At 41.0% G+C, this 16,384-nt stretch overlaps 1 protein-coding gene across 4 annotated transcripts in view; it reads right to left on the bottom strand.

Moving 5' to 3' along the window:
• gramd1a (GRAM domain containing 1A) overlaps nt 1-16,384 on the bottom strand; it is a 41,889-nt gene that overhangs the window by 20,929 nt on the left and 4,576 nt on the right. For 3 of the 4 annotated variants that reach the window (XM_063484630.1, XM_063484628.1, XM_063484629.1), the window contains exons 2-4: nt 4,830-5,055; nt 1,395-1,415; nt 1,083-1,167 (exon numbers count right to left, since the gene is read on the bottom strand). In XM_063484630.1, coding sequence (XP_063340700.1) covers nt 1,083-1,167; nt 1,395-1,415; nt 4,830-5,055 — 332 coding nt within the window. Of the gene's footprint in view, nt 1-1,082; nt 1,168-1,394; nt 1,416-4,829; nt 5,056-10,287; nt 10,576-16,384 lie in introns of those variants that run through there. The other variant, XM_063484631.1, reaches the window with a different exon arrangement.

Genomic DNA, 16,384 nt, shown 5'->3' with positions numbered 1-16,384 from the left:
ACGAGGGAAATGGCTACAAAACCAACGCTGTGGTCCCAGAGTCAGACGAAAAGCCACAGACTGAGCAGCAGGTATACTCTTGACTCGACGTCCACCTTTTTGTGGGACACGCGTTGCTATGACAACAAACACATAGTAGGTAGTACTGGTTTGCAGTGGAAACCCAGTCGATCTAAGTAAGCACTAATGGAAAAAGGGGCTAAAGACTCAAACGTCCAGCACTGACACCTGGGAAACATTTGTACAGCATCAGTGACGTGAAGAACTGCTGTTCACGTCTGTCATGCTATTGGTCGTTAGAGAAGACCCAAGTCATACAACACAAAGAAATTCTTTGTAGTGAAGTGAAAGCGAGTTTCACTTCGCAGCCTACGTCTTTGCTTCTCACACGGAGCTTTTTGATCCTTGATGGTTTAATCGCAGCCTTCCTCTTTGTGGTGAACTAATGTCACTTCCTTTCAACTCAAGCAGACTTTTCAACCAACTGGCATTCAACCTACAAAAAGGGCTTTAACTGTCGGTGCTATGTGCTGCTGGCTTTTGCAGGCCTGCATTCGAGAGCGTCTCCGTGTGTTGAATCTACTAAATCTGCATAGTTCTCCTCTCAGAGCCAAAAAGAAACCAGTGTGGAACCACAGATGGCGTTTCTCAAGCACCTGTGTGCTGTTGGCACGCAGGAATAACATTTGTGATTTTCGATAGATTCAACGTCTGCTGTTTATCTGGGTATGTTCTTTCAGCTCTTGTTCCCAATCCAATTAAGACACGTTCTGGGCCCCGTCGTAACAAGGAGGCATGCAGCACGCATCCTATTCTGATGCCCAAAACCACCTCAACTCGAGCAGCAGCTCTAAGCTGAGCACCATAAACCTGTTGCAACTGCAAACCATTCCTTGTACTGTACATCTTAGAGTCACACGTCCTTAAATCTTCTGTCCTCCCTTTCCTTATGACCTTCCCATTCCTATGCGCTAGGAATCATTTTAACCTCTCAGAAAGTGGACTATTCACGGCCGGCGTGGCCGATTATAAAATCGTGGTGCGCTGGTGGTACTGCACACTTTGTCATATGCTTCGCTCACCCACTATAAGTCGCTCTGAGTCAGGAAGTTTCTTGAAGATTTTACGAAAATCTTCGTTCCGCTGTTTGTACGTGGGGCTGAGAACCTGTGAGTGACGACAGGAAAGAAAAAACAGAACACGTTATTCTACTTCACAACCATCCTAGCAGTAAACATCTTGGGTAACACTTGCATTTGCTTAATCAAGAAGAAAAAACACTTAACACATTTTTAAATATCACACTAAACCAATCATTTTACTGTCAACTAGTTTCATCTACTGGAAGTAAAAGATGAAAAAAGGCATTAAAGAAGAAGAGGGTGTGTACTTACGTTGTACCAGCTCTGCATTTTCTGCAAAGAAAAAAAGGAAAACATTTAGTACTCAAAGAAAATCAGTTACAGCAGAAACAGAACATTTTGACTCTGTTTTATGCAACGCTGAGGTTGTGCAGCTTTAAAGGGATGTCCAAACTTTCACCACTTCCCTATTTTAAAAAAAGGTAATTGTCACTGAGCAGCTGCAACAAACCGTCTTGGCTGTAACAGGCTGCTTCTCTCAAAGCGATGAGCCTGCAGCGAGTACGAGGTGAACCGAGGCGCCTTTAGGTAAATTTACTCAGGGCAAACACGCTAACGTTTTACAGTCTCCTGAAAGAACGAGTCAACACTGGAAGAGCTGACATGGCTGAAGTGAGAGCTGCTAAAAATAAACATTTACTTTCACTTATTGTATGGTGTGAATTCACTGAAGACTCAAGACCATTTTTATTGACATTACGTAACTCAAGCGTATTTAATCAAACTCAGATTGAGTCTGGCAAACACAGAGTTAATATTTAAGTGACCAGATTGAAGCAGAACCGTTTCCTAACTGGTTACTAAACGTCGCGTTGGATCAAATTTTACAGAGTCATGAAGACGCCCATTTGAATCTCTGATGAGCACCACGAGACTTCTGCAGCACTTTGGAATTTCTGCTTTGATTGCTTATGAAATGCGGTCAGATCTTTATCCAAATCAAACTGACACAAACACAATCGGACTAACATAACACACAATCAGTTGTACGTTTTATGACCTTACTAAACACACTGACTCACAATGCAGGCTAAGACAGCAATCTCTACAGTTTAGTAACTTGTAGAAGCTCCTTTTTTAGCAACACCTCCATCGGGCATTTCCTGTCTCTTCTCAGTGAAGTAATTCTGGAGTTTTGAGTATTAGAAAAAGAAAAATCATTTCCATGCATCGCTGCCCTCCTCCACACTGGACTCACTTCTCGGACTACATAACACTCTCCTCTCACTTCCAATACTTGCACTATTCTGTATTACACTGTTTGAGTCCATCTATGTACTATTGTATTTATTTACTCTCATTATTTTCTACTCTTATTCCATTTCTATTCAAGAACAAAACTGTTGTACTTATTCTTAGTTTATCTTAGGGTTAGGGTTAGGGTTACAGGAGGACGATATTTCGTCTCACTGTATACCTGAGTGTATGTTGTTGCGCTGATAATACAACTTGACTAACTATCAGCTTCTGGGTTACAATCCTGAAGGATAGTCGGCTTCTTCCACCAAAGCACCATGTCACAGAGCAAGTGATAGCCAAGCAGCTTGGAGATCATCAAATTAACATTTTTGATGGAGGTCCAGAAAACGTCTTAAATCTTAATCTGATTGAGAACCTATGATCAGTCAAATTTCCAAATTTCAGGGGCCCATAACGCAAAAACTTGTGCAAAATCTCACTTTCACAGTACTGAAGGTATGCTACACTGCTAATGCTGCTAGCCTGAAATCAAAGCAGGCCTGCAGCTATGAGACGAGTGACGGTGATGGAGCAGCAGTGCTAGCACCAGCAGGCTGTTCTCATTTCTCTAACTTGTGCCTCCTCATCTCCTGTCCTCCTGCCTCTGACCGTGTCAGTACATCATGTGGAAGCACGCCTCAGTTCCTAAAATGTATCTGGAGGACGGGGGATTAGATGGAGGTTAATCCTTTGTTGGATGTGTTTTTACCTGCAGCACAAATGAGGCGTGGCACGTAGCTGGATATACACACTGTGAAAGCAGGGTGCATGAGCTGATGAAACTTTCTGCCTGTCACTGTTTGTGTGCGTTTTGTTTTTTTAATGTATCGACGTTTTTGTACCATGTTGCAAGCTTAATTAAAAGTAGTCGTAAATACAAAACATGCCAGGAGCATGTCATAGGCTCATAAAACACAGCTGTAGCTGGGCTGTAAGAAAACCTGTGAGCAAGTCTCATTTTGTTAAATGCCTGCCATCTCTCCCCATCTCTTCCCGGCTGTGGATAAATTCTACATACAGTTAAAACTACTGGATGCTTCCTGATGGCACGTGGTGAGGATGAATGGTCCTTTTATGTTCAGGATGCTAGCAGCTCATTGAACAGTCTGTCCCTCATAAAACCTTTGGGAAGCTGGACTCTAGAAGACTTGAATGATTACTTTTTTAATTCTAAAAAACAGCCAAAGAAACAACTGCTTATCTTTAGGAAATGTTGTATGGCTTCCTGTTTAAACAAAGGTGTCAGATTCAGTTTCATTATGGGCCCCACTACAAATAACGATAATCAAGTTAAGGGCTAGACGTATAATTTAATAACATATTTAATTTAGTCACAAACGTACGTCTCATTTAGCATTTTCACGCAGTTTCACACGCTTGAATATGACAACGTTTATGAAAACATTTTTTTAATCACGTAGTTTATCTCTCACACACAGAGCAGCTGTTTGCCATGAAAGTAAAACTCAGAAACACACAGTGCTGTAGCGTCACGTCTCCTTCAGCTCAGCTCTGAAGCCTCCCTGACTACAACTCCTCGTCTTTGCTGCCGTTTGGCTCGTTGAAAACAGAAACGGTGTCACGGCAGATGGACACCGTGGGCGACCTCCCACGTCTAACACTTTCATTTAAACTGTCTACTTTCAGCATCAACTTTCCTTCTTGTTGCATTCTGTTCTGCAGTTTCTCAGCCGGCAGGTACGTGACGGCGTGCCTGTCTGTTTAGGTTGGCGTTTGCACAGATACAGTGGGAGGGCTAGAATTTTGCTAAGATTTGATTGAAATTGGTGAATGGACAGGTTGAGGCTGACATACGTGACTTATAAAAGGACAGTCTCACGTCAAATTGCCATGAGCCTAGCTGCATTTATAAGGAGGGGAACTGCTCTGCATATCATCGAGTGTGTTTAATGTAGCTACGACGTACAGGTGATTGTACAATTACTTTAGTCTGATTAGATAAAGCTAATTAGAAGATCAGAACCATTGTTTTTAGCAATCAATTCAGAAAATCTGGATGCAAATGCAAAGTGTTTATTGCGTTTTTATTTCTGCAAACTGAACACGGACACAGCCTCCAAGCCTCAAAGCTGCATGTGGCGAGCAGCAAAGAGGCGACTGTTTTATTTGCACAAAAACCTCTGGTTATAGAAGTCTATGGGAAACCGATGCTACTCCACACTTGCTCTGTGACCTCATTAAACATTTTCCCAATGACTTTATGGGTCATGTCAGTAGCTTCAGCTCATATTAAATAAAATATGAAGCTCACTTTATAAATTATGGTCATTATTAGAGTAAAAAAGGAAGACTGTTGCATAACAACGTGTCTATGACAGGTTGTTAGTCCATTTTCAAACACCAAGATGGCAGCGGTAAAACATTTGTGAGGTCACAGTTGCTGTATCAATCAGTCTACGATTCACCTTAGCAGATATTTTCACTTACCTTGGCATTGCGGCTGAAGTGGCGAGAGGCGATTGGGTAGGCAGATGAGAGGGAGGAGGCAGAGGGTATGGAGGGGAGCGCACCGTCCGAACCAGCACCTCCTCCACCTCCACTGCTGCTCTTCTCACCTCCAGCCTCATTCTCACTGGCCCTGCCTCCCCCGAGGACCCTGCGCCGCAGGGAGGGAGAGCTGCCGGGGGTGCTGCGTGGAGAGTTACTGGCCGTACTGGAGATAAAAAGAGACAGGAAAAAAAAACCAAAATGGTCAGCTGAGGGGAGAAGAGAGGAAACCGCTTCACATTTCATCGCTTGACTTGCCCAGCGAGTCTTTCATGTCGTGCTATGAAGAAAAGCTGCAGGCGTTTCTCATTTGATGATAACACACCATCACAAAGTGCCTACTGAGGACCAACGAGGGGCCACGCAAGGTCAGACCTATCAGCTAAAGTCATTTTGACTGGTACAGATAGACCGGGGGGGCATTTAAATCCAGTTAGTAAAGGGTGTTAAGACCATCCAATCAAGAAGTGCAACTTTAAAACCCAAGAGCCACGAATTAAACACCAGCAGGTCAGAACGACAGAGATGACGTGCTTCAGTTTGTGTCTGATTCAGTTCTTTAAGTAAACAAGTGAAAAGACAGACACGCATTTAGACGAGAACATAAGAAGGTCAACTGAGAGTGGTGTTGTTAACGGCGACAGCAACTTTCCCACGCAATGTCACAAGCTTCTTTCATTTGGTTTTATTTGACGGTAAAAAACTGAATCATAATTTTACTGTATTTTACATCTTATATAACAAATTAACCTAGCACAAGAAGAAAACCAGTACAAAGAAAAGATAGAAAAGGTTAAACATCCACTGTCATTAGCTTTGTGAATTAATGCCACAACGCAGTAGTCCAGATTTCCTTTTTCACAAATACATCCATATCCTGTGCGAGTAAAACTGTCACCATCAGTCAATCACAGATATTCCCGTCTTTCAAAAGACACACACACACACACACACACACACACACACACACACACACACACACACACACACACACACACACACACACACACACACTGTATTTCAGGCCTTAGGGCTGTCACACTAGCTTTTATTGCTCCATTATCACAGCCGAATGATTTCAGGATAACAATATTACATCATCTCCATGGAGAATCTGAATTTCAATACCTTTACCATCAGTAAATCTCATCTTTAGCTTTGTTTATATGCTTTTTCCCCTCAAAAAAAGTCATCAACTGTGAGCCCATCACTTATCATCTATATGTTAGAGCGTCTGCTGCAAGGTGGTTTTTCTTTGGCTTATTTTAACCTGCTTTTGGTTTCCAGATTAAATCTGCTAAAGCATAAAAGCATTATTGTCGTGGCCCGCAGCTATCAGCATGATAGCTTGTTTGAATAATCAGCATTATTTAAACAAGTTTTTTTATTTACTTGATGTTTAAGTGTTCCTGCTCAAATATTATTGGTTCTTTTATCTCTTCTTGGCAAATTAATTATACTCAAGATACGACTAAAGCGAGTTGGTAACAGTGTCTTCAATAAATGTTCAAATGTTTACAAATAAAACGATTATTCATTCATTAGCATTTAAAATGTTCGGATGTAGCTTTAAGAATCAATGAGCTCCAAATATAAAATGATATGAGACACATTTTAATTCCTGGATTGGATTTAAAAGAGGCTCCTTTTGGGCTACAGTTACAAACGTAATACAAGAAACCAAAGCAAGAATAACTGCTGATACACTCACAGCTTTAACCTCACTGTGTCTGCAGTGTGAGGCAGACACACTCAAAACATGTATTCGGTTTGCTTTCAATCAGTAAACTGATATTTTCACGCTGCCCTCGTGACTACAAAGACCATCGCCTACTGATCAATCACGTCTCTGGAAAGTGGCACCACCATTCCCAGGAGATCCCTCAGGCCTCGGAGCACAGGGAGTACGGAGGTCAGACGTCTTTAGAGAGCTCAGAATAATGTTTGATTGATACGAAGTTCTACTGCACAAGATATGACGAATGACATAAAGAAAACATCTGTGAGAAGATAAAACTGATCACTTTGTCTTTAAAATACCACAGAAAATGAACTAAAGAGAAAACACACAAACAAAAACTTCGCCTCAGTGTGCCATTTGTTAGCAGTTTCCTAATCAAAAATATTGTACCAAGCAAGCTAAAGAGACACCTGGAAACCAAACATCACAGGAGATCTGAACCTGAGGCAGAAACAGGTCTCTTAGATCGTTAGATTAATGCTGGATGTTTTAAAAATGTCTGATAAAGGTTTGGAGGCATGTTATGTTAGTGGAGTTGAGTGAAAAACAAAGACATTGTAGGTAACAAAGTCTGAAACCCCTCTGAAGTCTTCATCTTTCCCTGACGAGGATCAATAAGAAACCGATAATATAGGAGGAATTATCTCCCTGCTGGCTGAAAGCAAGTTTATATGGAAGTAATTTTAAGTTTTCATATAAGAAAATCTTAAATTGAGACCTTGCTGACCTTGAATGCACTCAATTTCAAGTACTATAAATTGTTACAGCATTTAACGTCACGGCTTTGCGACTGAAAGTAAATGGCCTGTATTTGTATAGCGCTCTACTTAGTCCCTATGGAGCCCTACAGCGAAAGAATCAAGATTTACACGACAAACAACAGACTACTTTCATTTAAGCAGATCACCTGTTTTATGTCAGCTTTCTCTCCTGGCTTTACTAATATTGTGCTTTTGTAGGCTTACCGACTTCAAACCCTACTGCACATACTGTAAAATAGGATACACTGAGTGTTCAGCCTCTTCGGATATTTAAAATATAGTTTTCCTGTTTGTAAAGTACACCGCTCTGCCACTAGTAGACCTGTCCTTGTTTATGATTGGTCATATGATGCCAACATCACTTCCTTCATGTGATTGTGCGCTTAACTAGTTTGGGAAACTTAGGGAAAAAAACAAAGGCTGAGATTAAAACAAAGGCTTAGCTTAAAAACTCTGTGGCAGTGTCAGGAGTTCATGAGGAAACAGGAGGAGGTTAGTCAGAATGATATAACCTCCAAAAAGAACCACAAGGAGAACTGAAGCTGAAGGAGTCACCTGTAAACATGAACGGGTTTGTTTTTACAGGGAAATAATCCTTAAAATATTAGCAGTGATGCTAATCACGGGAGCATTATGTCAAGTAGCATTAAGCTATCTTTAGGTAACGTACGCAGGGCAGCAGAGCCTCTAAATAGGCTTGTTGTGCAGCCGGTCAGCTGGCAGAGCGTGAGGACACTGAATGATGTGAATCTGTGTCAGCACGCGTTTACAACCCAGGCTTGAATCCGCCGGCAGCTCAAGTGTAAAAGGAAAACAATACTTGAGGTTTTCACAACTCTCTGTGACGTAAGCAACCCTCATCCCGACAACATATTTAACAACAAGCACAACCAACTATTGTCACATAAACCCTCATAACATAACTTATTTCCTATCATAATAATAGTTAACTGATTTTCCACAATCCACCTCTGGGGGTGACTAAGACAGCCAGTAAGCATGGTCATCATATACAGTAAAGAACATGAGACTGTTTGCTGGAAATCAACAGACTTATGTTACTTCTGATCTTCTGATAAGTTAATAAAAATCCCAAATAACACACATGTTGGTAGAGGGATTTTCCCTGTGGGGACAAACAAACGCTATCTGTAGAACAAAGGTTTTAGTTATAACCAAAGACAATAATCACATTTCCACATAATTCTTTTTTCAGCCAGTTGTATTAACTGGAGGAGTTTCAGTTACTGAAGAATAAAGTTGTCCAATCTAACAGGACATACAGTCCAATTAGATCAGGTAACTAAATCCTACATACATGTATGCATTTTATATCTGCTGCATATTTTAAATTCAACAGATATTCAACAGCCAAAAAGCCCCAATCTGAGCCAGAAACAGCTCTGTATGCACAGGCTAAACGATGCTGACTGCAATACAAAGTAGCTCAAATGAACTGAGTCATTCCAACTTGATAAATCTGTCTCAAACTGAAATCTGTGGGAGGATCCACAACTGGTGAAGATTGCTGTAAAATTAAAACTTCCAAGAGAAGAAAAAAAAAAGAAGTAAAAATTGACTGTTTTTTGTTTTGGCAAAGACTGAAATTAGAGGTCATATGTTAAAGCTTCAAAATAAGTGCCCTAATAAAGGCTCGAGATGATTGCTGAGTGGACAGAATTTGCTTTTAAAAGGATGTTTTGGCTCAGAGCACCTGAGGAAATCTGTGCCTCTTTTACACCATCGTCATCTTTGATGATTAGGACTACGTTTTACTAGAAAAGAAGAATTTCTATATCTATGTGAGAATTTACTAGCGAACTGCTTCCTCTAAAATAATATAATATGTACTTTAAGTCATGTATTATCAGCTGGCTAATATTTCTGAGACTCTTACTTTAACCAGTCACTGTGTACGTATGCCTGCTTTAAGATGGATTTCCTTAAACTTTGGTCAGGACGTCATACAGGAACGTGAGTTATTCCGTTTTAACTGTGTATACACGTGCACACTGTTAAAGCACTAATCATTTTAGCCACATTTTTCATGTCCAAATATTTCTAAAAAGATTGCCCTCCTATTCAATACTGACAGAGAAAAAAAAGACTTGTTATGTGTAATATTTCCATTTATACCAAGTAAAACTCTGGTATTATGAAATAATATTTGCAATATGGTCAATAAGTGAAACGTATGTATGTATATAAATCAGTCCATCCCTACCCTCCTTTGATTGTAATTATGCTTCAAAATATGCAACAGATACATTTTATATCTACATATACAGCACATATGGCACTTTTTACAGTGCTGAACAAACAAACGGACTAAAAAATATATCTCTATATCCATCTATCTAGACAGATATACACACGCACACAGACAAAGACGCAAAACCCCCACAAACAGGTGAAAAACTAAAAAAGTGATTAGATGAGAAATGGACAGCTCTTCTGTCCGGCCCTCAGTCCATTCAAAGAAACCAAGAAATGATATGCAGTCACTGGGCAGGGCTTGTACCCCAGGAGGAGGGATTAGCTTAGATATTGTCCTCTATCCTGTCACCCATTAAATCCGACAGATGATCAGCTAATGTGCAGCTAGCACATGGAAAACAATCGGTCTGCTGAGCCCGTTTACGACCTAATAACCTGCCAGAGAAGCAAAGTCCAAGGAGAGGGGAAATATGCGAGACGTTTTCAGCTAAAGCAGCAGCCTGCGCACAGGATGGAGGCTGGGCGGATGGATGGAGGGTGGGGGACCTGCGGGATGAAGCTATCAGCAGGCTGTTGCTGCACCTCCGTGCTACCGGCGGGCTCTGCAGGATGCGACCTGTGTGGGTACGTAAAGCGGAGCAGTGCACAGCAGCCATCCTCCCTCCTTTATGCCACTTACTCGAACATGTCATGAGGCGTTTGTGGTCCAGCTGATGGTCACAAACCCTCGCAGCAGGAATATGGCACCGGTGTTCCTGCTCGGAGTGTGCAGATGAAGCGCGGCCGCTATCAGGGTTTTTCTTCTGCCGCGTTTCCTTCAATAAATCCGAATTAATTTCCCACCGGGGCCGACGCCCCTGCACCTCGCCGGTACCGGACACACACCGCTACTCCCTATGCCGACTGCAAGACCCGGTAACGGGCTGCCGTGTCTGCGTCCATCCGTAATCCCTTTGCAACTATAGGGGGAGGGTGGGGGAAGGAAGAGCGGGAGGAGGAGGAGGAGTAAGGGAGTGAGAGAAGGAGGGAAGGAGGGAGGAGGCTCCGTGTGTATTTCTTTTTTTTTTTTTTAAACCGCTCAACTGAAGGCATCGATAAGGATGAAGAGTCTGAGCCGTTTCTACCTTAATGAAGTAGGCAGGGCCGTTACCGGGCGGAGGGTGGCACACGGGGCAAGGACAAGGAATGGGGCCCCACAGGAATCAGCGGTAAATACACAGCACAAAGCTGGTCAAGTATTACAGAGGATATCAGCAGAAAAGCACCGACTAGGAGCACGAAAGGGAGAAAAACCAAAGAAACGAACTTTAACTTAACGGGATTTGTCTGAATTAAAATCTTAAAAATAATCAATAAAACTTATTCAGAATAAATGGAGAATATGGTGAAGTACGAGTATAAAGAAACATGCAAATGGACAAGTACGTGAGGATACTTCAAGTAAAAGTGTATTAAAAGTCGTAGTTTAGTAAAGTATTTGCTTAATTCCACTACGAGCCCTATCAGAGCTCTCATCCAATGGGAATCTTAAGTTTAACAGCACTCGAGTCCAAAGGCAGTGGTGGGAGGATCGGCGTCATGATATAACCCCCTCTGAGCATGTCTTTACTCTGAAAAGGGTGAAAATCTAACGTGCTTCATCTTGATGAGGACGAAGTGGTTCCTCACAGTCAGCAGCTCGTTAAGTTTGAACATTTACCAACTCAGGTGAATTATTGACTTCTACAGGCATCCATGATGGAGATCCAGGAGTGTGTCGCATGGTCCCCACTAAAATACGACTAGGTTCTACTTCTACTTTATTTTGGATTCAAATGCTGCACTGTACTGTACCCAATTACGTTGCAATTTATTGTTTTGCAGATTTTAAAATATAAATGATTTAACATTTAAGTTAATACACATTTATAAATCAATGTTCTGCATATAGAACACAGATTAAATATTCTGATTTCAGCTCATGTTAGCAAGCTTTGTTAACAAGCGCCATCCATAAAGTGCACGCGTGCATCACACGAGCAAATATATCTGCAAATTAGTGCCAAGTCACAGACTGCTAAAGCCCTAGGATCTCACTCAGCAAAACAGGCGCGCTGACTTTGTGCAGGTTAATAACTCACCTTGTGTCCAGTTATATGAGGAGGGAAACTATCCACAAAGAGAAAAACTGCTTTGCTCTGTAGTAGGCTGTACTGTATTTTCACACATGAATCCATGGGGATGGACACTTTTGGAGCTAACCTCAAGGTTTGTTTTATGGTTTGTTAGTTTGTGGATCATTACCTATAGTAATAAGTTCAAGTATAGCATCTTGTAAAGCTACAAACACGACTCCAATGTGGCGAGCTTTGACAGTACAGAGGCCACATCTGCTTGTAGTGAGTCCACCTGGCCAAAGTCCAGAGCCCACCCAATCCTTTAACCCTCAGGCTCTCTGTCCATCCCTCTGGATTACAGTCCACATCATAATCCACACTGGCCTGAGCTAGGCCCACATCTCCACTATTCTGTCTCCCTCTGTGTAATCTGCTTTTCTGAGGTTCACCCACAGATGGCTCATACTCATGTCAGAGTTTCATGCACCAAGCGGGTAATGTGTAAGGCCAGATGAATGCACCGTAAAAGAGCAGCCAAACAAAGAGCTGCTTACTTTAAACCTCAGAGCCTGTGAGGGTACGATGCTGTAACACAAACCAAAGAATACAACTGCAAAAGCTAATTAACAACTCCAGGTTAAAGCAGTGACGGTGTGATGATCAGGGTCAGTAGTCAGCATTTTTCTCCCCATCAGAGCTGTTATTTCCTTTGTTTCATGCAGTAAAGGTATAGTAACAGGTAAACATCACAATCATCTCTGCTGAGGTTTTAGCACCAAGATTGTGCATGACTTCATTTCACTGACATGCATGCAGTATTTCCCCCACTATACTGCAGCCACATACAGTTATAATGAGGCTACAGCTATGGTTAAAAGCCTTTCAGTCAAGCTGCAAGAAGACTGGCTTTTTCATACTGCTCTTCTTACTGACCACTCACAGCACTTTAGACTACAAACCACATTCACAGACCACTTAACCTATATACATTAAGCCCTCCATGCAGCTGACATTCAGGGCAAATCTAGAATTATGGATTCAACATGCAGGTCTTTAAATATCTGTTTCTAAGTAAACAAGAAGCCCAACCCATCAACGCAAATGGGGAGAAAGCTTGACAATGGCTAAAGCTACGCTAATGGCAAAACGGCAGGCATGCTAGTAGTTAACAACACAGACTGAATAAAACACAGACGTGGCTTCTGGGTCTAAAAGATGAAGCCCACTATGCCTCACGGTGGGAAACTAGGAATAATAAAATAATAAAATAAAAACAATAAAATAAAAGATTCTGACATGTCATTAAAAAAATTAAAGAAAACATTTCTAATACATTTGCATGGAAAAATATTAGAACAATGACAGTTATTACCTCATATGACGACACAGTCAGATATATAAATCATCAGCACTGAAGCAGCATTGCTTATGAATGACTTCTGCTCCCCTTTCCTGTTTAAATAAATACGATGTCAATTACAGAAGCAAAGATTTACCTTGCTCAAAGACACCACACATATATTGTTTTATTCCAAAAGTCAGTCAGCAGCCTCACTGACTACTACTAATGGTGGTTAAAGTTGACATCCTGCCCAGTAAAAGTGAGTAACTCTAAAACAATTCCTAAAAACAGCAACACATGGCTAATGAATATACGCAGTGTGATCCAGGAGCGCTGCACTCATACGGTGACTAACATGGGTCACATGTTATTATCAGTTAATACCATACAGTGAGTGATTATGCTCACATTATAGGGCTGAACATCATGTTAGTATATGACTCCTCTCTTAGAACGAGCATGTACGCACTTGTACGAAGAGGAAACAGAGCTGCTGAACTTTAACCTACACCATGAAATGAAACTGATGGAGTGCACTCTTGTACTGATTACTCTATACATAAAACATTGACACAACAAACCTCAGACTTTGTCCTCTGCAAAGCAACACCTGAAGACAAGAACAGCTTTAAAGTGGTGGTCCATCAGACCCGCCCCTCCCTGGTTCTGCTGGAGGTTTCTTCCTGTTAAAAGGGAGTTTTTCCTTCCCACTGTCGCCAAAGTGCTTGCTCACAGGGGGTCATATGATTGTTGGGTTTTCTCTGTATGTATTATTGTAGGGTCTACCTTACAATATAGAGCATCTTTTTGTGTTATTATTACACATTATATGTATTATTTTAGATATTTCATATTTTTAATTTACATTTATGATTCTATTCTATTATTAAATCTTATATCTCGAAAAGCCGAGTCACACTTTAGTCCAAGAAAACCGTGTTCTCAGTCATGCTGCTGTTTTTCCTCAGTGTCAGTTCACATCATAGTGCTCCATTATAAATCACACGCCCTACTTCACTACACAGACATGTTCACTCAGTCTATACATGGACACTACACCCATGTGACTACCAACATGTGGTGCCGCAGTGCGTGAGCTGCTGATTTGATAATTCGATTTGATATTTGACAACTCACTGCGGACACATCCCAGCCTGAATAAACCACAAATCTGTGGGAAACATGCAAATGTTGTGACAATTCTGAAACCTGTGCACTTTCACCAAACATTATTTAAACCAAATATTTTATTTTCTATTTAAGCTCCACAAACATTTGCTTTCACCATTAAAAAACCCTCCCTAATCCTCGCTGGCCGGGTCAGCTGTGAACATTAAATCATTAATATGCAGCACAACAATATAAGTGGGTCAATAAAAGGAGGCGTTGATGAAGAGGACAAGGGCACAGCTGTTCATGTGCATGCCCTCAGAAGCCCACTGCAGTGATCCACACATCCCTCCTCTGATTGGTCTCACATGACATCATCAGACCAGGAACTCGCTCCCATTGGCTGGAGGTGATATCATCATTCCGAGGAACGGATAAAGAGTGCAGGAACCCCGCCTCTGGCTCCTCGTGCCTGACTCAGCTCCGCTTTTCCTTCAGAGGTGGTCTCATTTTCTTTGTTTACACTTTACATAACCCGGGTTGTGTCCTCAAAGGCACATCATCCTCTCAGGTCATCTGGAGCAGTGATGTTGATGTGTCGCTGCGATCCTGCCATCTGACTGCTTCTAGGTTTTTGTTTTTTAAAATCTGACATCATAGCATACCTTGACTCAATCAGGATTTTAACAAGTAATCTGCAAAAACAAATGACTGGTATGGTATGTGGGAGGAAAGAAAAGCTAAGATAAAAACACTCCCATGTTAATAAAATAAGTTGTGTTGTAATGAGTTTTTAGTCAAAATGGGAGGATTTCTTAAACGTGTCGCATACAAGCTTTTCAGATATAAATAAATACATATAATTAGAAATTAGGAGGAAAATAAATAGGGGCATTATGTAGATTCTGTCACGAGGTACAGGAGTCATATCTCTAGTTATTTTGGCATCATAAGGCCATAGTGTTGTTTGTGTATAAAGGTGAAAAGTACATTTCCTCTCATAATTCATCATTTTAAAGTTGTCCTGTAACTAAATTACAAATACATCCTTAATCAATCACACTGCCCAAACAAGCTCATCCCTTTAAAAACGGTTTAAATTGTACTTGAACCTGGAGTAACCAGGTCTGTCCCTTTCTGCACCTCTGGGAGATTCCATGAAGAAGAGGCTGTGACCTTTAACCCCCACCTGCATAATTCTGTTCAAACTCTGAACAATCATTTATAGCATTTTGTTAGAGCCATGGCCACGGCACTGATTATGGTTTTTACGCAGATAAGAGGAAAAACAACCAGTGGGAAACTCCGCGGGCACAGAGACACACCACAGCAGCCGCATGCAGAGAGCAGTGGTGGGAACATGAGCTTCTGCATGGAATCAAACTATTAAACATATTAAAACATAAAGCACAATCACACACAGTACACAGCTTTCTTTCGGTGGGGTTCAGACGCTTTTACAAACAGCAAATCCTTTGTAATGCAGTAAAGGTAAAAAAAATAAATAAATAAATAAAAAATAAAAAACCCTGCAGTTATGAAATGTTTATTTGCCTGGAGACAGAAAATTCTTCTTTAAAAAAAAAAAAAAAAAAAGGAAACTTCATTTACTTTCAGCTTAAAAACAAACTTTCCTTGAGCTTTTTTTAATCGTAGAAAGGTGAGATGACAACTCTTCAATCAAAATATATTTAAAGCTATGATTAAACTTTAAATGCAGCATCATGAAAAAGAAGCTTGTCTAAGTATTATCGAGCTTTGGAGAAGCACACCTGACCCGACTTGCTTCAAATGTGCTGCAGCTGCTTTCTGACAGGTTAGAGATTCAAGATTCAAAGTGTTTATTGTCATGTGTCACAAGAGAAAAAGGCATTTCTCTGTGCAATGGAATTCTTTCTTTGCTGTCCACCCACAGATGCCAATATATAGAACAGAACATATAAATACAAATAGTACAAATAAATAAATGAAGGCAGAAGAGGAGGCAAAAATATGGAGATTGAAACAGAGATGTGTGCAAAAGAGCTATAGCTGAATATGCTGGCTTTATATGTAAGATGACCTGATGTGCAATATATATATTTTTTTATTACTGTTCAAAAAATAGTTATACAGAGTTAATGCACAGATGTCGAAATGAGCTGCACAGCTGCACGTAGAGGCTGACTCCAAACCCTGACGAAACAGTTTCACTGACGGGAAATGTAATGCCACCTTCACAAGATAAC

This window comes from Pelmatolapia mariae, linkage group LG10_11, assembly GCF_036321145.2.
Source record: "Pelmatolapia mariae isolate MD_Pm_ZW linkage group LG10_11, Pm_UMD_F_2, whole genome shotgun sequence".
In the NCBI taxonomy this organism is placed as follows: domain Eukaryota; kingdom Metazoa; phylum Chordata; class Actinopteri; order Cichliformes; family Cichlidae; genus Pelmatolapia; species Pelmatolapia mariae.
Note: the sequence above shows the minus strand (reverse complement) of the source record. Positions and strands in the feature narration are given on the sequence as shown.